Source organism: Agelaius phoeniceus, chromosome 1, assembly GCF_051311805.1.
Source record: "Agelaius phoeniceus isolate bAgePho1 chromosome 1, bAgePho1.hap1, whole genome shotgun sequence".
In the NCBI taxonomy this organism is placed as follows: Eukaryota; Metazoa; Chordata; class Aves; order Passeriformes; family Icteridae; genus Agelaius; species Agelaius phoeniceus.
This window is the reverse complement of record NC_135265.1, coordinates 129,339,647-129,367,243: the sequence shown is the minus strand read 5'-3', so window position 1 is coordinate 129,367,243 and position 27,597 is coordinate 129,339,647. Positions and strand designations below refer to the sequence as shown.

The window sequence follows — 27,597 nt, the reverse complement described above, 5'->3', positions numbered from 1 at the left end:
CACAGAGAGCTTAAGAGGGTAAGAAAAAAGCTTTCAGGTTACCACTGTGTTCAGTACTTTGTGATTGTGTGTCCAGGCAAGGCCACTATGACTTTTTCTCAGCTTTGTTTTGTTCTTCTCCATCTGCTGACCCAAACTCTTATTCATATTTTTCCCTGTGCCTTCCCTGAGAAGTACACTCAGTATTTTTTCGATGGCAAAGGTCTACTTCTGCTGTGTAGAAGTAGACTCTTAGCTTTCCCTTTGGGTTGGGGCTAAGGTATAAGTATTTATTTACTTTTGAGTGCACTGCATTAATTCCATAGACAAGTTACTGATAGAATATTGAAAAAAACTGACAGAGTATTGCAAAAATCTTCATAAAGAAACAATAATTCCTTCCTTTTAGGAAATCGATTTCAGGCCATAATAGGTAAAGGAAGAGGAGTAGATATATTTTTCTATACACAGAAAAATTTGTTCTAGAGACATTTGCTGAGCACTAAAGCTCTAGCAACAGCTTTTGCATGTATTTGAAAATCTGTTTAAGAAGAAAAAAATATTCATTTGAGCATTTATCTATTTAACAAAAAAAATTTATCTATAATATAAATAAATAACAAATTTATCTATATATTTAACAAAAAAAAATTTCCCCTGGGTTCCAGAAATATTCCACAGTTTTGTGGATTGTTTAAAATGGAATCTCATGGGGACTTTTTGGTAAGAAGTACTGTACTGAAAAGAATAATAAAGGTCTAAGTTCTGTGCAAGATCTTCATTGATATAGAAAATTCTCTATATTTTCAGCCCCACATGTCTCCCAGAGCTTCCAGTTCTGCATATTTGTTCAGATACCTACCAATTAGATGTCAGGGCAAAATTTGGATAAGTGCTGTTGTCATCAGTGTAGATGGCCATTTCTGAGGAAAGGAAAGGTCTCTTAGGCTGGACTGCTGGTAGATCAGGTTCCCCTGGGACACCTGAAATGCTCCATCAGACAGTTTAAATGCAGCCACATAGAGCACGTTTACAGAGCCTCTAAACAAGTACAAAAGATACATTAGAATTGAATTCAATTTTATCAGTACTGATGATCTATGCCACATAACAGTCAAGTGTTGAGTGAAATGGATATCTAGTACTTGCATTTGTTGATGCAGAGATGGAGGAAAAACCTGTGGGTGTTCATTACTGTATGATGAACTGAGCTAAACCAGATTAATGAGAACATCCTTGAAATATCTGGATGGCTAATAATCAAAACTGGGCTTCAGACTGATGCTCTTTTCCACTCAGTAAAGAATCAAGTGTCTGTTTCCCAGAGGAATATAGGTTATTTGAGTGTATATATGTGAGAAAAAGAGGCACACAGCACTGAGTCTAGAACTTAAATTTTCCAAGCAAGAAGTATTATATGATATATGGATGCATTAATTCTTTGGTATGCTTTTGCTAGTAATAAGTTTTTAGTCGATTGGTAAATAAGAGCTTGTTATTTAAAACACAATTTTGATGAGTCAAGTATTTTTACAGTGGACCAAACAGGACCCTAGAATTAAAGTTTCTCCTTTTACCTCTTAAAACCAAACCCTATCTGTGTGATTAGCTGCTTTTACCCACTAGTCTCCCAAAACCTTCCATCTGAAACCTGTCCTTTTCTGTCTTCCCCTTTTTACTCTTTGTCTGCACTGTTTATCCATCAACTGGCTGACAGTGTCTTTACATCCAAAATGCAAAGCAGACAGATGGCCATCTCAGGAAAGAACATGACAAAGAGCACCAGCATCAGTGGGGAGATGTACACGCTGGAGAAGAATGATGGCAGCCAGTCGGACACGGCAGTGGGTACTGTTGGTGGTGGCAGCAAAAAGAGGCGCTCCAGCATTGGTGCAAAGATGGTCGCCATCGTGGGGCTGTCCAGAAAGAGCCGTAGCACTTCACAACTCAGCCAAACTGGTAGGAACTACAGTTTTTTTCTCTCTCTCAAATTATCAGTTAAATGTGCATAATATAATACTTATATATTACAGTTTAATCATTTGAAGATCCTGTTGAAGTTGCCTCATCAACAATATTCTGTGGAATGAAGAAAATGGTCAATTATCTTTTTTCCTCTGAACATTTACTAAATTATTTTTTTCAGCAAAGATCCTTTTCAGGTTGGACTGAAGCTTTTATCTTCTGCTTGCTGGAACCTGCTTAATACACTAATTCCTTACTTTTCAGCTTTTCAGGAACCAGCACGAGCTGTACTTTCATTTGAGGGGATTCCTTACTAAAGTTTCTGAAAGGTCGCTGAAATGCTGCAAGATGCCTTTGGTTTTGTCACAGATAGTGTGTTTGTGTATTTGAACATGAGGTTTTTTCACCTTTAAACATGCAACCTTATTTTGAAACAAAGCAATTTTCCTGAACAAAATGATATGTTCTGTTACTTTAGTGCAAATGTTTTCTTGTGTTTTGATTATTTTCTTTTCAGCCTACGAGCCTATTCGCCATCCGTAGAAATTTTCCTCATTTCTGTTTCTCTCAATTAAAATTGGATACTTCAATGTGCTACCTAGGAAAATGAAGAGTTTTTCTGCTTTGATGTCCAAAGCACTTAAAATCTTACATGTTTTTTTTCTATTTCTTCCTATTCTGGGGAAAATCCATATAATGCACTCTGAAAAGCTCAATGTCAAATAATGACACTGTATAGGACAAGTGTATTTTACATGGAAAAATGTTACTTGTGTTTCAATAATATTCATATAAAAGAAGTATTTAATCACTTTATATAAGTATGCATATATAAATATATAATATATATTTCAAGGTACATACAGAAGATATGTTGTATTCTCAGTATTTAAGAAAAAGCTGTTGTGATGCTTTCATACAGTGCAATGTAAGTTTACAGTGCCCTGCTGTGTGAGGTCCTATCTGAAGGTCCTATCTGAAGGTCTCCTTTGTGCTAACCACCATTGAAACACAGATAAGAAATTTCTCGGTTCTTTCCAAACCAAAGTGGTAAGAGTTTTAATGTACAACAAAATGGAGCAAAACAATGATTTGCACTGTCAGAAAATGTGGTAAATTTTTAAAGTAAACTTTTGGGGGGTGTGGGTGGGATTTCAAGTACTGTAAAGAGTAAAACAAAAAAAAAAAAAGGAAAGAAGGAGAGGTAACAATGTGGAAGAGGGTGGGAAGCTTGTCTTTATTGAATGTAGTATGAACAGGAGGGAATGAAGAAGAAGGGAAAGAATGTCTGTAGAGAAAACCCAGAGTATCATGCAGACACTGATGACTCTGTTAGTAGTCCATTAGTAGGCAAGACTTTGCAGCACCCTTGTGTTTTACCAGTTCACTTGCAGGGCAGGTTCATGTACATTTCTAATTTCTTTGAAATAAATGACAGATAAAAGATGAAATCACCTTTGGACAAATCTGGGAAGTGTCTGGTTAGGCAAGAAAAAAAATTGATCTCTTGCTTACCTGGAAGTCTAAAATTTTGCCTTCTGATAGTACACAGCTATGTAACTGTACAGATGTATTTGAATATCAAATCATATACAATGCACTACATTACTTTTTATTATCTAATCTGGTCTCTCTTGCCATAAGAGCTATTAAATGACAGATGGCAGCTCTTTGTACATTGCTCAAGTATGTCTCAGCACTAGAGAGAATCTGTATTGTGTGTCTGGTCTAGATCTGATTTAAATACCACACTGTCTTTGTTATTTGGTACTTTTAAGCTGAAGTTTTTCTTTCTGTTATATCCAATCAGTTGCCCAATGACTGATTAGATGCTCCAGTCAGGGACAAATGTGAAATATAACTGCCTCAAAGAGTACTCAAAGTCTTTAGACCCACTGACTGTGAGTGGGGCGTTCAGACAAACTCTTGAGTGAGGAGCTGTAATTTGGTGCTGTTAGAGGAGTGGCAAGAGCTGGGGAGCTGGCACGGCTCTGGCTAGCAGCCCCTGGCCCTTGGCTGCTCCCCAGGACTGTCCTGTGCTCAGGGCTGGCCTGTGCCTGGCCCTGACCAGACCAGCCAGAGCAGCTCCTGCTGCCTTCTCTTGGGAAAGCCCCTCATGTTGGTTGGTTGGGATCCAGGTGGGGGCTGAGGGTTGTGTTGTAGAGCTGGTACTGCACACCTGCTCCTGCTGCTCTATTGGACAAGTGTCTCCAAGGGGCCCTGTCTGGTGGCCACATGTGGCTGCTGCTACAGGACAGCACAAGCATCTTTAATAGCTGGGTCACACAAGCGTTGCTGGTTGTGGTGAGCAGGCCTGTGGCCACATGTCAGGCCCTGGATGAGGTGCGTGCATGGTGCTGTGTCTACAGTGACACAATGTGATGGCCTGTTGGGTTGGTGAGTGTGAGGCCACACCATGAAGAAATACCTGGCATGTCTTCAGATCCTTCACAAAGAGAATGGTGAGACACCAGAACAGGTTGCCTTGTGGATGACCCATCCCTGGAAATGTTCAAGGCAAGGTTAGATGGGGGTCTGAGCAGCCCAAGTGGAGGGTGTCTCTGTCCCCCCTGCAGGGGGGTAGTAACTAGATGGGTTTAAGGTCCCTTCCAACCCAAAGTGTTCTGTTTCCATCCATTGGTGCATCTTACAGAAAATGCTGGACACCAGCATTGTATGTTGATACCAGAGAATTAAAACTTACAAATAAGGTGTTTAATGAATTTATAAATTTCTCTAGCTTGTCTCATCATGTTCCTTTTCTCAGACGGTGGGTGCCTGCACAAGGAATCATGTATTGGTACAATCTGGAACCAAAACACTAATTTCCTGCAGGTGTCTTGTAAGTACAGTTTTCTGGAATGGAGAGGCAGGAGTTATTCTGGTGTCAGGGCACTGGTACCATGTAGAAACTGGATTAAGTATATAAGTTTCTTAGGTGCTTTCTGAAGATATTATATCATATAATATGCTGGCTAAGTATCTCCTTACATATCAGGCTTGAGAAAGCATACCAATATCAGAAGATAACACTACTTCTATAAAAAGTTATATATATATATATAACTTTTTTTACACTATCTCTGAGATACAGATAGTATTTCCATATGAGCATACAGAGATACTCTCTGTATCTCTGAAGCTTTTTTCAAGTGTTTTGTAAAGTACAGTTTTACTTCAGTGGTTTTCTTCATTCATATTTTATAACTAAATCTATGCCAGAAGTTTTTCTGAAAGTAGGTCATCATAACTGTTTTCAGGACTGTGTATCAGACTTACAATACATGCCTTATAAGGTCAGTTTTAAATGCATTTTCAAATTATGTTTATAATGTTTCTTGTTATTTCATAGTGTTAAGAAGTTGACACTCAAAATAGATACAGAAATTTATTTTTTATTCTGCTCTGTATTCCTTTTCAGGTAGGAACAGTTTTTTTATGGGTAAAGAGAATGACACAAAAGTAATTTTTCATAAGGTAGCTTTTACTTAAGACTTGGGTAAATGACAAGATTCTGAAGAGTAGAGCAGCAAGATAAATAAGAATTTATTTTATTTCTGGTTCCTGTACGTTTCCAGGGCTCCAAAAATAGCTAAAGGTATTACTCCTCATTCTTGAGTCAAACTATCAATTCTAGAAGCTAAAATGTGATGGGTTAGAAGTTTATGTTGTAACAGGAATTCTTCCTTGCGGAAAAGACGGCTTTCTTTACTGAGGAAGACAGAATGCAAAATGCAATACTTAACAGGCTTAGCTATTCATATCTGGAATGAAATTGTTTTCCTGCTGGTCAGCCCTGAGGGAACTGATCAGATTTCTATAGAGATGCAGACCTAATTCTCAGTTATATTTCATTAATGAGTAAAATCTTTGCCATCCTCTTATCATGCCATCTTAGGCATCCCTTTCAATTTACACGCACTGTCTCTGGCAGGCAGATACCCGTGTGCCTTCACTGCCCTTATTTAGCTGACGTTTCTCTTTCAGCGAGGTAAATATTTTGTCTTTTCTTTAGTTAGCCAAAGCCTATTGTGTTTGTAGGCTGATTATAGCCAAGAGCCAAAGCACTTTAATGCATGTTTTCAGAATCTGGGGCAGTCCATGGATCTTATATACTAAAACATCACGTGTGTATGTTGGGTGACCTGTGCAGGTCCAGCGCACTCTCAGGGACTGAGACCCATCATGTCTTTGGCAATCTGATTACAAATAGGTGGAATCTATTAAAAGAGATGAAAAAAGGAAGTAACAGCCCAACTTGAGAGTGACCAGTGCAGGAATGCCTTCGGAGAGGTGTAACTATGTTTGGATAGAAATCAGAGCCCTCGCGTGTCTCTGCAGAGTGTTGCTCCAAGGCGCCGCGCTCCAGAGGGCCCTGCACACGTAAACGTAGCAGGTGGTGCTGGGGGCAGCTGATGCTGCATGAACTGCACTTGCTTTGTGCCAACATGTTGCTCCATGTCACCTAAGAACCCTTGCTAGGATGCCAAATGTGGCATGAAGTTATAGGGCTGTGAAACTGGAATTTTGAGACAGTGTTAGGAGATATTTTGGTATCCTTCATAATTTTGCTGAGGTTAAACTTCGCCATATATTATTGAAATTATAATTCTCTATAGGAAAAGTACAAACAGCAGTTGATTCTGTGCCAACAAAATGATGATTGATGTTGTGTGAACTCAATAGTTTTTATCAAAATGAGGTATTTCCATTTTAGCAAATTCTGGAGAGGTCCCATGTGAAAAGAGATTAAAGTATTTAGAAATGTTGATGTTTCATGGCTTCATCTTAGAAGAAATATAAAAGAACTAGGTCTCAGAGCAAAACATTTGAGTGATATTTTATTTTATTTGTGTTTAAAACCAAATTTTGGAATCTGTATGGTTTGAAGAGTGTTGAAACTGCAGTCTGAAGTGCTGTACTTATAAGTAGAACAGTCTCACTTATGTCTGTTAGGAACCAATGATGTTGCCTGTAGAGCAATTTCCTCAACTTATGGAATAATTCAGAGGAATTTATTGGTAATATTGTTCTTGGTGTGGTATAGAACTTCACATTTCTCAATTCAAAATTTGATTTATATAAAAATAGTCTTCTACTACACATATAATCAATGTTGTTCCTATTAAAAAGAGGGTGCTTAATCACTTGGAATCATGGTGACTAAAGGAGAAACTACACTGATTGTCTTTCATTGTCTAAAATGAGATAGTATATGGTAAGCATACAATTTACTGAATAAAAGTGTATTTGTTTGCATAATAGACAAAATTGTTTACAATGTTTACATAATTGTTATTTTTAACCCTAGAATTAATTTATGTGATCAAAATGGCAACTGAAATTATCATCCACTGCTTTTAATTTGGAATTATATTTTAATTTTTTTAAAATCATATAATACAGGCAATTTGAAACAAGCTATTTGTTTGGGGGTTTTTTCTTCTCCTATTCCAGAGACAGACTGCTAATGTAATAGATTGCTTAATGTGTAGTATTACACTTGCATCAATACTCTTGATGTGTAATCTGATTTACTTTCAAAATTAACACATAATGCATTGATAGAAATATAGGATTAGCAGTTGACAAGAGATTAGGGCATATTTATCTTACTCATTAGTTGAGAATTGTGAACTGAATCCTTTACCAAAGAGAAAGCACTATTATAATAAGTACATTACCAAGAGCATTAATCAGCTTTTACTAAATAAGCTCTGAAAAGTATGCTAATAAATAAAGAGACTCTAATTGCAAACTAAAAAGGGTTTAAAATGTCATTAAATTCTGTTGTTTTTCTCTACATGTAGGAAAAGACTAGGAAAGGAGTTATGGCAGGGAAAAATTTATGCAGATTTTCTGTAGAGGAAGTAGGTGTGTATTTGAATCTTCACATGTTCACAAAGGTTTTCTGAGAGATGGATGCAGTGAAAACAAACATAGAGTTGAGATGCCAGAACTGAACTCCAGCCAATGCTAGCTGTGATCTTATAGAAGTCCTCTGAAAGACATTTCTCACACACAAAGTGTGGCAGACACCTTACACCATATATGAGGAGAAACTCCAGGCAAATGAGAAGGAAGCCGGGTGGTAAAACTAGAGAGTTAGAATAAAAGACTTAATTTCAGGAAAAAAGGTGCAGATCATGTACACCAACTGAGCCTTACTGCCTCAGTCACAAATAACTCATCAAACTTTTCTGTAATATAGTTATCAGCTCAGTGAGGTACTCACCTTAAGACTTTCTCCTGCCTGTGGTAGAAGTAGAACTAATCCCCCTAGCTGTAGGCATTTATGATATTAAAAATCCTTACTTATCATTTAAAAATGATTTTCTGCATTTCTTTACTAAAAAGAAGGTTTCTTATATTACTACTTGAACTCATTAATAAGGGGGAAAAAAAGGAGAAAGTTCGAAGTGAGAGCAGAACATTTAGCTTGACCTTCTAAAAAATTTCTTTCTTTCCATAATTTGAGGCAAAAATAGACAGAAATGTGGGGTGATCTTTCCTGGTAAGAATACTGCTTAACTATTTTTCTTTTTCAGAGTGGAAGAATTCTCATAAGATCCCTGCTAAAAAAAATATACATCTCATAAAAACCCCAAACTATAAAGCTGTTTTATTTCTGGTTTTGCAGTAAACAAGATTTGGGGTTTTTTGTGTTGTTACATAAGGAAAAATTTAGGCTTTCCTTAAGAAAGTTTCCATTTAGAAACTCCTTTTGGGATTTTTAATCCCTTAGTTAACATGTGATATAATATATGAGAATTTCTTTTTCATTATTCTGTGAAAGAAGGCACTGATTTCAGTCTACTGAAACTTGAGAGTCAAAAAAGAGAACTTTATAGGGCAATGTCATACCTTGGCAATTATTCAGTTTTCACTTTGGCTGAAATGTCTGCGATATTTATCTGAAGTTACAGTTCTGTGTATATATGTAGTTTATACTTCAAGAAAGAAAATTCAGTTGGGTTTTTTTCTCAGCTTAAATAATATCTCTAGTTTTGTCAATTTCATACATAACCACCTGAATGAACACTCTTTGTATTATTCTAGAAGGAAAATATTAATCTATCCATTGCTCTGTGAACCATCGTCACTAAATAACACTGGGCTGTGAAGGGAGATTTACTTCATATCTCCAAAGGCAGCAGGAAAAGGTCTGTAGTATTTGCTGTTGAACAGTTATCAGAGACATGGTTTGCACACCAAAAATAAATATTACAGTTATATTTACAGATTCATTACAGCTGCATATTTTTTTAATTTAACATTTCGTAATAATACAAGATTTCTTTCTTTGTACTTAAATGGAATGCAGTATTAAATGTCTTTTGGCAAGTTGTATCTTAATATTAAATTAATGTCTTCTACACTACCCATGCTATCAATGTTATTAATAACCCTTTGATAAATGGAATTCTCTTTCTAAGGATAAAAGTGAATTTATAGAAAAATTACCTGGAAATAAAAAAGTCATGAAAATAGCCCCAAAACAAAAGGTGGTAATAGAGGCATGCTGTGCAGACTAATTCAGAACAGCTCTCTGGCCTTGACTGGTATCCAAGTTAATGGACATTGCTGTGTCACAGAAGTTCCCCTGACTGCACTCTCCCATTGCCCCTTTCAGCTGCTGCTGTCAATTGCCTTACAACACAGCAATCCGGGGTTCTGTACGATAAAACAGGGAGGGAAAAGTTACAGAACTCCTGCTTTTAAACACCCCACGGCATGTACAGCCTGTGGGAAATCACACAGGTGCTGAGCACACAGTTGTGCTATTCACATTTCCAGGCACTTTGTGTGTAATGAACTGGGCTATCACTCACTTGTCTCTCACTAAGAGACAAGTGCACCTCCAGGCTCTTTAGCCTGGCTTTGTCTTACAAGGAACAAGTGTGGTGATATCACCCAAAACTAACAGTAAACTCTTAACAGAGACCTCTACAGGAGAAATTAAATTAACAGAGTCATTTAAAGTTATTTAAGTGTAGCTTTGATAAATACACAGGCAACCATTTGATCAGGAAGCTGAACCTTTTGCTCACAATCAAGATACCCTATTAGTTTATATTCGAGTCTCTTATCCATGATTTATTTGTCATATTGGGTCATCCTTTTTCTTTTTTTTTGGATGCTAGCGAAAACTTCAGTTTGCAAAATAGTGCATGCATCTCAGGTGTGTGCCAGATGGTGTATGCCAGGTATGGTCCAAGAAACTGGGAAACTTTATTTTCCTTCAGCAAGGGAGGGGCTCTGAACACAGATCTGCAATCACAGATACATGTTGGTTAGTTGCAGTATGAGACAGACATTTGGTCTCTGCTTCTCTAGAGACATAATAAAATAAAGCAGCAGTCAAAACTAAATTTCTTGAGCCAAGTTCTGCAGCTGCATTTTTAAAAGCTTGCCAGATCTGTCCCTGAGGCAGAATGTGCAGGACCTGTGTTTTCTGAATGCTCATGTGTTTTCTGAATGCTCATGTGCCCTGCCATCTCCATGGTGGCAAGTCAGTGGTGTCTCAGCCAGTATAGAATCAAAATTGGAAGGAAAATTAGGAGAAAAATACTGAATCTGAGGAACTTTTTTTTTACTTTGGAATGAGATGATTGATTCCTGTGCATTTTAGGAACTTGTATCCAATACTAAGCTGGTTTTCATTCATATGTGATTTTGCAGTCTGTATAGAGAAGTTAGACAAACACAGCCGGCTATAAGAAAAGAACAGAAAAAAATTACTTGAGACCAGCAGCAGTCAATGGAGTGCCAAATATAAACTTAAAACTCATCAATACTTTACTTTCTGTTTTAGCACAACAAAAAGGATTTTGTGAAATTATTTTTTCTGTCCTTCTGGATTGCTCATTGTGCTTCTTAATTATGCTATTGAAGAACTCCAGGTTAAAGTCTTAATTTTTTTAAATTTGAGAAAGCAAAACACATCCTTATACTTTACAAATACCAAATGCTTTGGCAGTGGATACTGAGGAAATGGATAGATTAAAGACATCCCAAGTGCATCTAAATTAAGTGGAAACATGACAATCTAGCTCAAGGAGTGCAGTGGCTAACTGTGTATTTTTGATGCAGTATTTTATATTCTGGTTGTTTACAACTGAGGATTGCTTCCACATATTATTTGTAAATGTCTGTACAGGTTTTGTTATTGCCTTTTGAGTATTGCTTGAACAAAGTGATACAATTTTCTCCAATACTGTTAGGCATATGTGAGTTCAGTTAAACTTGCTTTTCATGCTCAGGCAGCCAAAAATTGTCATGGAGAACATTTCATAGAAGGACAGAAACATTTAAGCTGTTTGCAACCCATTTGTAATGTAGTCTACCTAGGAAAAGATTAATTGCCTCTTAACAAATGCAAAATTTACCTCTTTCCTTATCACCTAAATAATTTGTGCATGGTTCTTTGTCTACCTAAGAAAAACAGATCCTTTGGGAGATATTTTTTTAGCAGTCTTACATTTTTTTGGTAAAGTAAGCAAAACATAGTTTCCTTAATGGTGGATTGTCCTTTTATATTTACTTTTAAGAGTTTATCCTATGCTTGCAAGTGCTTGTGTGAATGACATTAAATTTTTTACTGTCATGATCATTTCATTTAATGAAATGTTAAACTATATGTGTTTTCTTGTACTAATTAAATCTCTGCTCCAAAAGTTACAGTCAGATTTTATTCATTTTTGTAACTATAGTACTCTTATATTTTGGTTTGCCCTTGTCTGGTTAGAATTTGGTGCCAGCAAAAATTATTTTTAGCTCAGTCTATGAAATCATGTTGAGACTTAATTGAAAATATTCACAGTAATAAGTACTGTTCTTGTTACTATTTGCTGCAGTAAGACCTGTCAAGAACAAATTTGTACTGTGAAGGAAAAATTACTTCCCTCGGATTAACTAAATTAATTAATAGTTATCAGCATTATGGATTTTTTCATAAGGTGTATGTGTTTAATATTTTTTAAATTTTAAATTAATGCAGTATCTTTTTTATAACCTGCAGTGTTAAGGCACAGCCAATTTAAATATTTATGTAGAAAAGTTAACATAGTAGCACATTAAAAAAAAAAAGCTAAGTTCTATAGAAAGTTTATATTTTAGGTGTCCTAAAATTTGTAACTTACATGTTCTAGCAAGGCAATATTCTACTTTTTTTTTTTCAATACAGCATAGAAATATGCTATGATATATGAACATCATAAAAATACCATTGAATTTGAAGATCTAGTGAGAAGCATTACCTGCTTCACCAAAGCATTCTTTTTCTTGAAAAGGCCAAAGAACTTCTCCCTGCTACCAGCTGTATTTCCTTGTTCTGTCACTCTTTCCCAGTTGCTATGTTCTCTTGTTTCACTGGCAGTGCTGATCTCCCTGCTGATCTTGGACCTACCTACAGAGCAAGCATTTGGTTCTTTCCTTGGTTGAGTTTGTAGGTAACTGAAAAATTCCTGGTCCTAATCTCTGTAAGCCAAGAGTTGCATTAGTGACTGAAAATTGAGCTCACATCCAGAAGATGAAGATAAAATTGGTTTGTATGAATCTGCATAACTTGAAGGAAGAAGAACGTTTAGGCAGACTTTTTATTGTTTGTCCGCTTTACAGACATTCTGATTTTATTTCCGATGTTGGTATTATTTCAGAGCTTGAATATTATTTTTGTATGTTGGAAATTAGCTATGTACAGTGATTACTAAAAAGCATATGAGTAGCTCCACTTAAGTTAGTAGTTCATTTGAGGAAATCTGACCCTCACACAGGGGAGGAAGACATGAATCCACTTTTCACACACAGGCAACCCCATTTCTCTTCTGCTCTCTTTCTTTGGAGGGACCACTAAGAGACAAGAATTAGATGAATCTTCTTCATCTCTGTCACTGCTGCCATTGCTATGCTTTGTAGTTTAACCTCACCACCCAATCAATAGCCAAAGTCATGTCTTCATCAGGAGAAGGACAGAAATGCAGGGAAGCTTAGAAAATTAATTGCAGTCAAGTATCTTGCAGTGTTCTTGCAGTTAAATAATGCACATGAAAGTCTGGACAGAACGGTTCCCTGTGCCAATCCGTCACTGACTGGAGACCATTTTGCCATAGGAGTTACCTTTGAAAGCAGCATTTCTTAGCAGTGTGCAGGCTGAGCCTCCTCACATTCTGTTTCTGCACTGCCAAAGCCAGGTGCCAGCAGCTGGTAGCCCTCAGAGGTCAGGCTGCATAGAATTACACAGATAAATCATTTCAGCAGTTTTCCTATGAAGCCTTAAGTGCTCAGTGCTCAGTAGAAGTCATTAACTTGCATGCATTTTGCTATTCAATTTAAGCAAATGCTTCCATGCAGCGTGTTGGCTGATTATAGGAATTGTTGAACAGAACCCTACTGGGAAAAGAATTCTTTGCAATTCTGAAATGAATTTTTTTCAGATGGTTAAAGCTGGATCCTGGATTTTACAACCATGCTTGTCTTTTCTCAGTGGGGAAATGAATCTTAGCATGTGCCAATTTTGTTCAAGTTGCATATCCTAACCCCTTCAGGATTAAAAAAGAAAATTTTTGTCATTTGATTAGACCTTAGTGTCATCCTATAATCATCTGGCATTTGAAGATATGCAGTATATGGGGAAAGGAACCTGAAGGTCTCCTTCTGGAAAGACCTCTAAAGCTCTCAATCTTATGATCATTTAAGGTTTTGTCTGTAAGGATAAATAAAATTACCACAGTCTCTGGTATTTTAAACATAGCCTGAGAAAATTATTTTTGTGCAGTCACCCCTACATGATGGAGGATTTATTTGTCTGCATGCACTGTCCATAACTCCTTACAATTTTATAATGTTTTGGTTAATTTCATCTACATATTAATAAATAGACCACAAAAATAAATAACTTGAGGAGAATAAGGTAGATGGCAGAGTAATGTGCTCATAATAAGTACCTACATATAAATCCTATTGCAGCCTCTGTTTCCACATTTTTTATTCTGATTTATAGCTTTGTGTTTCCTAATTCTTTTCTTTTACACACATACACACTCATATATATATAAGTGTGGACAGGATAGAAGTGGCCAAAATCTGTCAGTGATCACACAGGTAAAACTCATTAAAATCCTTGACCTTATTTTCCATTTAAATTTTTGGCATCTCACCAAGAATTCTGTTTCCACATGAAAATACTTTGTAGGCAGTTAGTTAGCCATTTGCAGCTAATTTAAGCTCCTTCCCTTTAGCAGAGTTAACTGTGTTTTCCAGTTCCACCTTCAGCCCATCAATTCCTGCTTTTTCTCTGTCTCTCATCCTGAGTTATGGCATGTCTGTCCAGTGTCTAAACACCAAAGAGGTGAACATATTTGGTTGCTTTTTTGTTTTCAGCACAGACAGTTTGGATCTCACCAAAAGTAAGTATCCTTGACATGATATGAGATATTAAAAAAAGTGACCTCCTAGGAATTTTCCAGATTTTAGAAAAAAAGCCTTAATAGTTAAAAATATTAAGAAGAAACTTTTCTGTTCTGTGAAAACAGGTCTTTAAGACGTGGGCCTTGAATCAGTATGAAGGGAGTAGCTAATATTGTGGGATAATGCTGGCATCAAGGGAAGGTGGTGAGGTAGACCTGCTCAGTAGAAGTGCACAGGTCCCGGCTGAAGGGCTCAGGGTCAGTGGCTGGTAGCAGGGAGCCTGTTGAAAAGACTTTCAGCAAAGATGAGCCACAGTCTGAGAGCAGCAGTGATTGATGAGGATGAACCACAGCAGGAGGCAGCAATGCAGACTTTAATGTGAGAGAAAGTCAAGAGGTGAGGGAAGTGGAGTATGGAGAAATTCAGCAATTATAGCAGTGAAAGAGGGAGAAGAAGGCACACACAGGAGGGGACTAAATGACAGCATGGTTCTGGCTGCACATTAGAGTGTGGGAATCAGGAACAAGGCAGTTAGAGGAGCTGGAAAAAATTATAGCAAAAGACAAAAGCTTTTGTGAAGGAGAATTGTGTAGGACAGTTTGGAGTGACCAGGGCAGTCCTGAGAAAGCAGAGTACAAGAGCAACTCAAAGAGCAATTCCTTTTCTTTTCTCAGTGTTATGCTTTCTTCTTCTGCATTCCTTGGATGACTTAATTAGCTTTCTGCTGTTGTTTGGGCTCAGTAAAAATATTTACATATTGTTAATGTATCCCCTGTTGGTTTTAATATTAATTATTAAATAATTACTATCAAATTTAATAATAAAAAAATGTTGGTTTGTTTCTAATAAGCAAAAACAGTAATTGAAAATCACTGCTTTGTTGGGGACAGGAAATGAGATTATAGTTTCACAAAGCCATCCTCACTCAACACATTAAAAAATTAGACAGCTGTGTTAAATTCTCTTTTTATTTTGATTTAAAAGTTCATCTGGATTTTTGTATTACCTTAAGATGCCTCCGAGGTGGGTTTTTTTTTGAAGTGTCTCTTTTAATTTTATAATGAAAAATAGAAAATATTTGATTACTTGGAAAAAATTTAGATTCAACAGTCACAAAGCATACCTACCTGATTTAAATGTGTTTGAGTGGTACACACTTCTGTCATGGATTTTTAATAAAAACACATATATATGTGCATATATGTATTCTCTGTGTACACATTTTAAGTTTTTTATTTCTTCCTAACTTCAGTTTTTCTACAAATATTAGAAGCACTGGAAGCTACATCTCTCATTGGAACAATGAGGTCACGTCTCTCATTCAGCTCAAACCTCCTACGCCCATGAAGGTCCCTGAGCTCCCTCCCTCACTCCCTCCCTCCTGCGGGACATGAGCTGTGCAAATGGTGACTGGCACAGCCCAGCCTGAGCTCGGGCTCCTTGGTCTCATTTAACCCCCAGGAAGTTAATACCTCTATCTACCATGGATGTAAATGAAAATGTTACATGGGTTGGTTGAAAAGTTAGTTAGAGGAGAATGCCCACACAGGCAGACAGGTGACTGACTGTGTGAGAACCTTTTACTGGGGTTGCTGAGGAATTACAGCCCTGGTTTTTGTGCTGGGCAGCTGCAGTGATCCTGCCTGGCTGCAGCACTGGGCACTGCTGGGTTCTTGGCGCATCAGGACATGATAACCAATACTGGTGGCATACTTCAGTCCTGAAATGGAGCTTTTCTCACTGTCACCATCACTTTTCACTTCTGGGCTGAGCACAGAGTTGCCAGCTGGAATGTGTGAGCTGGCTTGGGTGCTTGGTCATGGAGTTTGCAATGTCTTTCTGAGGGACTATGCCATGAACTGGTTTCTGAGCCAAATTTAAAGCCAAATGTATGTAAGTGAAGCCTGTAAATTAATGTCTTCCTTACATAACAATTAATAGTATATTGTAGAAAGGCTGAGTTATTTTTAAAAATGCAATTGGTGCAACATACAGTAAGTAACAGCTTCATGCATTTTTGCTCCTTTCCTGAATGGGCTTCCTGAGAGTATACAAGCTGGCTCTGGCATTGGCAGTGGGTAGCTGGATTGAGAGATTTCTCTGTTTCTAATTTCTGTAATTTTCTTGATGAAAAATGATATATTCTATATATGTGATAGATATTATTCTAACTGAACTCCACTCTCATCTTCCAAACTGAGCCATTGTGAGAAAGTAACAGTGCCTATGCTTATGCTTTCTCTGGAAGGGCGAGCAACAGCTTAATTTCTGACTCATTCATGCAAGCTCATCTGCACTGTGGTAGTTCTTCAGTTCATTTTGCAATAAATTGGCACTAAAAGGGTGTGGGATTCTTTTTCTTCTGATTTGTCAAGAGACAGCTTCAGGGACCATCTACTGATCAATCTCCATATGCAGTTCATATGCAAAATTTAATACATTTCAGTCATGAGTGAGGAAGGCCATAGAAGTACTCCAAGAAAGAAGAGTGAGATTTACATGAAGGCATGGAAATGATTTCTTAATGGTGACTATTACTTCCACCCACTCTTTACCAGATTGAAAACACAACAAAGCTTTGTTTTGCAAAAGCCTAAGCCCTAAGCAGAAAGAAGATCAATTGAAAGAGTGACTGAAATTAAATTAAAGTGAATTAAATTATATTAAATTAAAGACTTCACCATTGATTATTCCTGGAGCTGTTTTTTCCTGTGACTTCCTTCAGGACTTAATTGTAGATCCTTGCTTAGCTTCAGAAGCGCAGAGTACTTATTTTTATTAGGATAGAATATGACAGACACAGGAATGATGAGACTTGATATTGTGTAAAAAGATTAGTTTTTGTAGGGAAAATTGCAAACAATTAATTTTTGAAGGCAATCACTATTTTACAGTAACTCCCTTTCCCAGAGTAGTCAAGTTCTATTGTTGTACTGTAGAGTTCTGTGCTGTATATGCAGCTCTGTCCTGCAGCCCAGGATGTTTTGATTTCTCCTGTCTGTCAGCAAACCCTCATGTACTTGGTAGTTAAAAATAATTTCCCCTACCTACTTCTCTGACAGACTTTCTTGCTTTTTATGTCCATAAATTTAAACTCAATGTCCTGAATTTCAACATCCCTCATGATTCATCCTCTTGTCCTAAGTGAGTTTTGCTTCTCATCAAGTTACTTCTTTTCCTTTCACTCTCATGGCTGAGCTAGATGCAAAGATAGAGTTTGGACTGAAGAAAAACTAGAAAATTATGTTGGGTAGACCATGGCAAGGACCATCATAATAATTTTTAAGTAAGTTCCTTTGCTCTATTACAGAAAACAGCCTTGCATATTTATAAACTAGGTAAATTATCTCTCTTTTTGGTAAAAATCTCTCTTTTACAATTTTAGGCTCTCAGGTTTGGGTTACATGGTTTTTCAGTGGCTAGAAAACAATGGAGCAAGTGAACAAAGTGTTTTTTCTCCATTTAAAAAAAGAAGGGAAATGAAGAAGGTTTATTGTGGGAAGAGAAGACAATTGTTCTCTCTCTCACTCTGTTTACATATACATGTACACCACTATATGTCATAGAAAAAATATTTAGATTATTATAGTTCAACAAGGGAGGTAAGGTGAACATTCAAAAAAGAAATTTAGGGAAGATACTAGTTCAGTGATGGAGAAATTAATATTAGGCTGTCAGACAGGGTAGAGCTCAGTGGAATTAACTTTTATTAAAAGATTAGTCCTATGCATGGTTGATGTGTAGATTGTACTGAGTGCCTAAAATTATTCTGCCTAACCTGCAGCTCTGTTATGTCATTGGCTCCCCAGCTGTTTTGACAGAAATGTAGTGTTCTGCACACTTGTGCTTTTCCCATTTCCTGAATGAATGTTGAACCTTCATTCATATAATCTGATAAGCATTAACATTATGCCAGTAAACTTATTTTTCATGCACTTCTTTTTCCACCCTCTTTTGTCTTACAATGCCAGAAAACCACACTCCTTTTGAGTTGCATCCTAACTATTAACATGCAATATTTTGATACTTTTCTGAACATCATTGTATTTTACTTCATCTGGTCATATTAAATTAGAATCATCAAGTTTATTGGCAATTAAGTACACAATATGATCTTAATAATGTAAATCAGGACTTCTCTATTTCCTTCTATTTTGTCAAACAATACTGTATTTGCTCATAAAAATGATAACTTGCTGAAATAGAAATATAATATAGGCAGTTATATTATTTCATTTATATTTAAATATATTTAAATATATTTAAATTTATATTTAAATTATATCAGTGGAGAAGCAGGCATAAGCAGAATGGGGCAATTTCACAAGTGTTTATACCAGTGAATACCATGTGTTCCTTTTAAAACATTTTTAATACAATACCAAAACTGTTAGCATAAAAGGATAATTACAATGTTACTTTTATTTGTTCTGAAAATAAATTGCCAGTACAGAAAACCATAAAAGGAACAGGAATGCAACTTCATTCCACTCTCAAACTCATCATTTAGACATTCAGACCATGTACATTATCTTTTGATTATGCAGAAGTATTTAATGAAATGTTAAATAATAAATGTGTATTCTTGAGAGTGCAGCTTTTTAAAGAAAAGGTCACTAAAAGTACCTCAGTTGTAAGGAAGAACAGATGTGTTCCTTGCTATTGAACTCCAAAGCTCTTTTAGAAATCTGTTAACCTGATTTTCATATGACTGTTTATCCAGATTCAGCATATTCAGCACTTATGATGCTAATATTATTTTACCTCAGCATCATTATTTCTTACCCCAATTAATCTGCATTTGACTGTTTACTCCCATATTCTCACTGGTTAATCTTCCTAAACAGGATTGTGGCAAAGAAACAGATCTTGAGGCTTAATGCACCTTTGGCACTTCTGTGGAAGTCCAAGGAAAGCAGGGCAGGTGGCACAAAACATTTAATGCATCTTGATGAGAGACTGAAAAATAGCAATGTGGCCACCTGTAAATGCTGTCTTTTCAAACCTCGTGGATTCCAAAGTCCTGCAGCAAGGGAGCTGCAGTTCCAATGACCCAAGTCCTTTCCAGAAGTGTTTTGGACTGACACCCCTCCAGTGCCCAAGGCACTCGATCAGATTTTTTACTGAAAATGAACCCAATATAAGCTGAGGTTAAAGGAGCCTCTCTAATGAAATAGTTGATTTATGAACACAGTATCTCACAGACCAAACATTATTTAGTACTATGATATTCCAAAAATTTCTTACATTTACTTAAGGGATTCTTTTCATATAGTGTTGTTTCTAAAAATTAAAACCTAAGGAAGAAGGAAAGGTTCACAGACTCCCCTAAAATTTAGTCATTCCTGATCTTTAAGCAGAAATACAGTAGAAAGTGAAGAATCCTTTTCTAAAACTAACCTTCTCTAGACATCTTTTTTGTTTGATAGATTAGGTACAGCTGACACTCTCTAGTGGAGTCATTACAAAAGGAGGAAGTAGTTCATGAGGTAGCCATGATACAAAATGCCTAAGTCTTCCTAATTTGAAAGTGTTTAGGTAGCTTTGGTGTGATAATTTGTATGTTTGAGTTTAAACTGTGAATCAAAGATATGATGCCATCTTATAAAACAGCCTTCATGTGTAGGTAAAACAGCCTTCTAGCAGTAACCTTGGATATGATACCAATATGTAGGACCATAGTGAGAAAGCACAAGCAAACAAAAGAAAATATTAACTGAAAATCATAAAATCACGGGATGATGGAATAGTTTGGAATAATTTTTTACTTTAAAAATCATTTAATTCCAAGCCTTCTGCCACAGGCAGGATACCTGCAAAAGCACTGCAGAAAAAAGGAAAAGATTGGACTCAGAACTGCTAAACCTTAGCCCCTGAGCAAAGACTCCCTCTTTAACTGCCTCAAAGTGACTGGAGGTTGTGATTTAAAGTGTAGTAGTTGGATCTCTGTCCCAAGAGTTTGCCACAGCTGGCAGGCAGGGCTGGCCAGGGTACCAGCTGGAAGGACCTGCCTCCTTGCACCTCATGGAACATGGACTGGGGTCTCAGGGCAGTGGAAAAGGCAATGACCACACTACTTGATGCTTTAGCCAGTTGAAAACAAAGTCAAATTTCCTATAATGTCGGTTATGTGTGTTATCTGGACATTTGGTTAGGAGTCCAAATCATAATCAATGCCTCTGTGTTCTCTGTAACAAAAATAGGCACAATTCTCTGCTAGTTTCACCCAATCCAAAAGGATAAATTCTGAACCCTTCAGTGACTTCAAATCTCACAAGGTTACCTTCCCAGCACAATCTTCTGAAGCTGCCTTCAGCAGGGTTCTCAGTCTATTTTCCTCTGCAGTTGTTGCAAATTTCCTCATGTTCCCAATCTTCATATGATTGATGAAGTTTCCTTTCAAGTGAATTTTTTCTGCTTTAAATTGTTTCTCTTCCATAAGAAATCCCATCCTTGGACATATCGAATTCAAATACAAACCAATTATCTGTCTTCCAATTGGTCTTTGCATGTACTTGCCTATATCAAAAATCCTTTTCCTAGGGTGCAGAGCTAGTAAATGACTATTCAGACCTTATGTCCCTGCAGATTTCACTATGATCACCATCCCTCTGGAAGCATTAGGGATTTTGTCTACAGGTTCCTTTATGTTATTTGGGCCACAGATTTCCTGGGTAGCTGACTACAGTCATTCTTTTAATTCATTTTTATCGGTGTATCCTGAACTGCATGAATGGTATTTTTTTTTCCCCTTCCAACTGAAATTTGACACTGAGGATCAGTGATTTCTCCTAGTCTCATGTGGAAATTAATTGCACAATCCACATCACACCACAGACTGAGGTATTTTCCTGTGTTTTAGAGTGTTTTCCAGTTTCCATATAGATTGTTGTCATTCCTTAGTGTGCACCCTAGGAAGCAATTTATTTTGTTTTATCATTCACTTATATATGATCATCACCTAACATTTCTCTCTCCAGATATGATTGCTGGCTTCCTCTGACAGATCTCTCTTAGTTGTTTGGAAACAACTTAGCCACTTATTTTCCTTAATGCCATTACAAAATTCTACTTACACTCAAAGACTTTCCTACTTAGGAAGACAAAGTTTCCCATTTTTCTCTATAGTTTCATTTTGTAAAATGGTCAGAGTTTATAGTTTTCTCTCTGTCAATTATACATGGACTAGAAATGGGATTATCTGATACACTTCAGTCATGCTGGATGCAATACGAAGTAAGCATAGGACCTGAATCAAATACTGTGTGCTGAAAGAGGCACAGGTCCCTAAGTTCAAAAACTCAGTTTGCTCACTGTCTCAACAGAGATTTTTATCTGCCAAGGCTTTCCAAAACAGAAAAGAAATATTTTCATCATTCTTTACAGCTTAGAAGTTTTTAAAAAATGAGAGAGTTCACTTCTTATTTAGTCATCTCAAATCGAAGATGTGGTTTAATGTTTTTCCCCTCTGTTTTGTCTCCATACTCAAATTCCTATGTGCTTTCTTTCCCCAAAATATGAAGTTATAATTGTTGGAAAATAATATCACAAAGCAGCACAGAAAATATAATTATTCTGATGTATGCACATCTAATGGCCCCACAGCTTCAGAAAGGACACAGAGCTAAAGAAAGTAGGAAGAGATTGCAGCAGCGATGATGAAGAATGTGAAACAGGATTTTTTCAGTACAGAAAAAAAATGACTGAAGGAGACATTTGAGGCCTGTAAAGTCAGGGATACTGTGAAAAAGATGACTACAGAATGATTTATTTATTGCTCCCACAATGCAAGAACGAGAGCATTGCAGACAATTACCAGAGGAAGTAATTCACAGTACAAATTTAGACTAAGGGACCCATTCTGTAGGATATTGCATGGACCTGATGTATGTACTGGCTCAAGAAGAGATCAGACCAGCGAGCTGGGTTTGATCTAGAAATGGCAATTAAACACAAAGAGGTCTAACTCAGCCTCTAAACCAGCAGTCAGCAAAGTAAAGGTGTTCTTTCCCAAACTTTTCTTTTCTTACAAATATTTCTTAAGCTTTGGTATTAGCCATGTTGACAAAGGATACTGAATAATTGGATCTTTCTTTTTTTCCTGGTATGGCCATTTGGATTTTCTTATGTTTTGTTCATATTTGCCTCTGGTCTGGGACTTGAAAAAAGCAGTCTGACTGCTAGATTGTGTGGATCTTGGAAACCAGAAGTTTGTGTGCCTTTTTTATCTAGCACGGTAGATTCAGTTCTTTAAAGTCACATCTCCTTCCTCACTCTGAAGTCTTCATCTCTTATCAATTTTGGTTGGCTTTTGGTAAAAGTCTAAGTAGTTCATATCAAAGCTGGTTTTCATCATCCCAGTTAAAGAGCTTAACATTTCATTAAGCTTTTTATCTTTACTACTGCTCAATAATATATTTCTCCTACAAACAATACTCTAACTATGATCTTAGCTTAATTATAAATTATTTTAAATCAAATAGGTGCATAACTCAACTGATTGCTGTGCTTACGTTACACACTTTTATGAAAACTCAAATTTAGTGATTATCTAGAGAGGTTCATGGAGTAGCTACATATTTGCATGGGTACAAGCTGACAGGAGATGTCTTCAGTAGACATTGACACCAAAAGTTGAGCTGTGCAGTCTGTACCTTTTGGCTATATATGACATTTCATAGATTAAAATAAGGCTTAAATTAAAATTTAAAATGTTCTCTAAATATTTACAGGAAAAAAAATGTTCTCATATGCTCATTTGTCACATTCATTCTTGGAGAACATTCTTCTCTCTTTCCATGCATACAGAACTGGAGTCACCTGTGTATTAAATGACCCTGAATCTCAAGATATTCCCCAAACTAAATACAAAGATATTAAGATTATTATACATGGACAGACTGAATAAGGATAGCTATAGAGAAAATTTAAAGTTTATTAACTTTATTCAAACATTAACTAAGAAATTGCATTATAAAATTAAGAAAAAAGTCAACTATTTTTGATGCAGTGCATAATAGGCAGATGTAAAAAAAGTATTCAAATAACTAATTTGCTCAACTTAGTGGGTTGCTTCTATTCTAATTGAATTTTGAAGAGCTCTCTAAACAAGAATGCTGGTGCAGAATCCTGACATTTGTTAAATCCACAAAGGATTATTTTAGAAAGTAACAATAGCCAGTATTCATACAGAAAAAAAAAGGAATTTTAATTAACAAAATGTGTATCTTTTTGGGTTTGTTTTTTTTTTTTTTTTCTGAAACAAAAGAAGCAGGATAGAAGGAAAGAAATAAGCAAAGAATTATTGGCTTGATTTTTAGGGTTCTGAAAACCCAGAGTTCCTGAAAAATCGCTCCAAAAGAAGTGGAATATTTCTTAGCTCCTGTGTGAAATAGCTTATGTACTATTTAGCTGAAATTTATGGAGGAAGGATGTGTCTTTACTAGTCCAAAAAGGTTTGAGAAGCCCTTTTACAGAGCTGACTGTCACCAGCTGAGTCAAATTTTTGGGGTTCTCTCATCTTCTAGGTTCTGATATTTTTGCATATTTTGCGGCTGTGTGTAGTTCCTATTGGAGTCCATGGGCTTTCTATTTTCAGTTGGTATTGGCTGTTAACTCCTCTGGGACTGAAAATTCATTCATTTGCTATAGTTGGTACTCTGGCATTGCAGTCATGTTGTTTCAAATTTTTGTCCATTGTGTACAGGCAGCTGGTTTAGACTAGACTCCTAGTTTTGGTATGCAGAAGTGAAATGAGATGACTCTTGGTGCATATCATGGCCACACAGCACAGTAGGGTTGCAAATACCTGAGCTAACTCCAGGCAAACAAGTGACTTCCTGCAAAGCTATTTAGCCTGGCCAGACCCAGCACTGATGTAGTTTCCAGTACCTGAGATGGGGCTAAAGTACTGGGTCCATTGTGCTAAGTAAACATATTATGTCACTCAGCATGAACCACTGGGAGTTGTTGTTTTTTTTTTTCCTTTCTCTTTAGTTAAGAGACTCTTTTCTTCTCTAAACCAGAGAAACACCTTTGTCCTTAGGTGAGTCTTTAGGTTATCACTAGCAATGAGGACTGCTAGGACCCTTGAAAAAGAATAGAATTCTTTGAATTATATTGGTGCTGGCTTTTATTTTAAAAAGCTAATACAAGGAGACAAAGAAAGAGGCACACATTTCAGTGTCCCTTCCACTGAGGAAATCATAATCCTCACTTCAATACACCAGTCTGAAATAACACAAGTGAAAAGGAAGTTGATACAAACTCTCTCTTAATATAGAAACATATGAAAAGATTTGTAGGATGTTATTTGCTAGTTCATTTGAAATATTCTATGCTGATGGAGATTATCCAGATGGCAGGAAGTTTTTGCTGCTGATTTACTGGGGGTAGTGTAAATTTGGTGCCATTTCTTTCTATGCTGCAGCCTGAGGTTTTTATCTGCTGTAGCATCAAGATTGCAAACTCTTTTAGGAAAAAAACTCAAATTATTTGAGTTCATATAGTGTTTTCTATATTCATGCCCAAGCTTTCTTGCTCTTCTAGCATTATCATTAACTAAACATGCAGCAAAAAGTAGCCAGATTCTGAAATACAAAGAGCAAGCATTGTATAATCCTGGCAAGACTGATCAAAAGGGTGAAAATTATTCACAGACCTATGCTCATAAGTGGTTTTGCAGATGAACAAAATTATTTTGAGGTTGACATCAATTATACACCTCTCACCTTTTTGGCTTCAGTTATTTACTCTTTAGGTGACAGCCTAATTTGTACATGGAAGATAATGAGACTCATATCTGGGGGATTTTTGGAAAGTATGATATATTTAGATCCTCTTGGATGGGACACCTTACTGGCTGGAGAAGTAAAATTTATTTCTTAAAGGTCAGCATAAGTAAAGAAGCTTAAGTTATTCTGTATTTTGTAGGATACACCAAATGCATTGCCAAATTTGTATCAGCACATCTGGTCTGTAATCAATATTAGCTAGTGCACTAGTAACAACAGTAGCAGTAGCAGTAGAATCTTAGTCAATGAAATTTTACTGCTTTCTATCTGTTACTCTCAGTCCTGAAATGCTAGATTGTGAAATGATGTCCAGTGTGGCCTTACATGTATGAAATGTGAATGAAAGCTTTCCAAGAGTTCCAGGTTATGCACACACATTAAGCCTTTGTATATGGTGTTTCAAATCCCATTTGAACTCGTTAATATGGTGATAGTATGGCTAACTGGCTTTCAAACAGCTAACTGAGGAAATGTTCTTTGTAGCACAGTGACTCTGGGGTCAAATAAGTTGTTGTAAAACTTTATATTTTACATCTGCAATTCAAATCCTCCCTGCCAGTTTTAAATATGTAGCAGTGTCATACCTGAGAGAAGGTTCTACTGTATTACAGTGTTAAATCACACAGGGTGGAACCCTGGCACTGAGTCCAGGTGGCACAATTACACAAATCCAGATTGTAATACACCAAAACAGACTTCAGATGTGATTTCTGGTCCATTTGAACTCCTGAATCAGAGTATCTTTGGAGGTGCTCTACAACTTTAAGCTGATACTGTGCTAGAGACTCTTTTGAAAATGTAGCTGTAAAATGATCCAGCTCCTAATAAAAGCCTTCCAGTACCCAAAAGCAGGCCTATAAAAAAATGCTGGAGAACGACTTTTCACAAGGGCATGTAGTGATAGGACAAGAGGTAATGGGTTAAAATTGAAAGAGGGAAGGTTTAGATTAGATATTAGGAAGAAATTCTTTACTCAGAGTGTGGTGAGGCACTGGAACAGGCTGCCTAGAGAAGCTGAGAGGGTGCCTCACCTCTGGAAGTGTTCAAGGCCAGGTTGGATGGGGCTTGGAGCAATGTGGTATAGCGAAATGTGTCCTTGCCCACAGCACGCGGGTTGGAACTAGATCATTTTTAAGGTCCCTTCCAGCTCAACACATTCTGTGCATCAGAATGTGTCCTGATATTGTATTTGCTCATGTTGACATAGCTGTGGATTACCAGATATAAACAAATGAAATAGAAAAATAAAATTGTTTTTCATTATTGGCATTTTGAGATTCATGGATTGTGTGAGCATGTCTGAAGAGACACTGCTATGACTAAAACACCATGGAAATGAGAGACATTTAATGACAACAGCACACATTCCTCGGCCAGAATTATAAATAACGTGAAAACTTACAAAATAAAATTGAAATCTGTGATTTTGTCAGATAAACATGACATCAGCAGATCAAAATATATTTAAACTTTGCTTGGAAAATATTTTTATTGTTATTTCTAGGTAGATTCTGGTGCCCACCAGCTGACTCAGATTCTAAACAGTGAGTTCAGTGCTGACCATTAAAAATAAGGTGTTTCATTAGTGAATATGGTCCCTTTGTGAAATCCTAGTTAAGGTTTAAAGTATTTGCAGCCTATACACTTGTACCCATAAGAAGGGAAATTTATGACATCATTAAAATGGTGTAGCTTCCACTGACATTCTGGAACTCTGAGGCATTCAGAGATTCCACTCTACCAGTTAGCAGTAACCATATGGATGGTAACCATAAGGTTATAGGTGGAACCATATGATGGTTACAGCCAGCCTGAAAGCCAGGCTGGCTGATGGATGGAGCTGGTTACCTGTGCACTACACAGTGCAGGCAGTCTGAAAGAGCATGATTTACCAAATAGGTGTGGCAAGTCTCTGCAGTGCTTTGCAGAGCATAAGGAGCCTCAGAAAATCCCATTTGGTTGTTCTGCACTGAAATCATGCACAGGACTCTGGCACACAGTGTTTTCAATGAATGTAATCTGTGGTCTCAAGAAAACAGATAACCTAATAGGCACAGAACTTTGCAAAATCACACCACCTTAATATATATTAACCTTCTACAGGGCATTTTGAAATTACCTGACTGACTTGCAAGACAAATGTCTCTCCAACACTGACATTTGGACTCACAAGGCTTTTGACACTTGATGATAACATATTACTCTTAAAAGGCAAACATATTGAACCAGACCTGCTCTGTCCTTGGCAAACTATGTTCTCTAGTCACTGCAGTTCTTGAGTGCAGAGAACAACGTGTGACAGCTACACACCTTGCTTTTCACCCTGTTGTTTACATGTTCATAATTTTACATATTGTTTGCAAAACACATTTCATTTCAGTAGGATGCTCTTTGTATTTTTTTTTTCTGGCAGAATACAAGAATAAATACCCAGAATAGAAGCATAAAGATC

General features: G+C 36.8%; 1 protein-coding gene across 50 annotated transcripts in view; it reads left to right on the top strand.

Moving 5' to 3' along the window:
* RIMS2 (regulating synaptic membrane exocytosis 2) overlaps nucleotides 1-27,597 on the top strand; it is a 445,801-nt gene that overhangs the window by 390,551 nt on the left and 27,653 nt on the right. For 43 of the 50 annotated variants that reach the window (XM_054627864.2, XM_077187200.1, XM_077187269.1 and 40 more), the window contains one exon: nucleotides 1,697-1,938. The exons of 3 other annotated variants lie outside the window; for them this stretch is intronic. In XM_054627864.2, the coding sequence (XP_054483839.1) occupies nucleotides 1,697-1,938 (242 nt within the window). The remainder of the gene's footprint in view (nucleotides 1-1,696; nucleotides 1,939-27,597) is intronic. 4 more of the 50 variants (XM_077187164.1, XM_077187110.1, XM_077187291.1 and 1 more) reach the window with 2 other exon arrangements.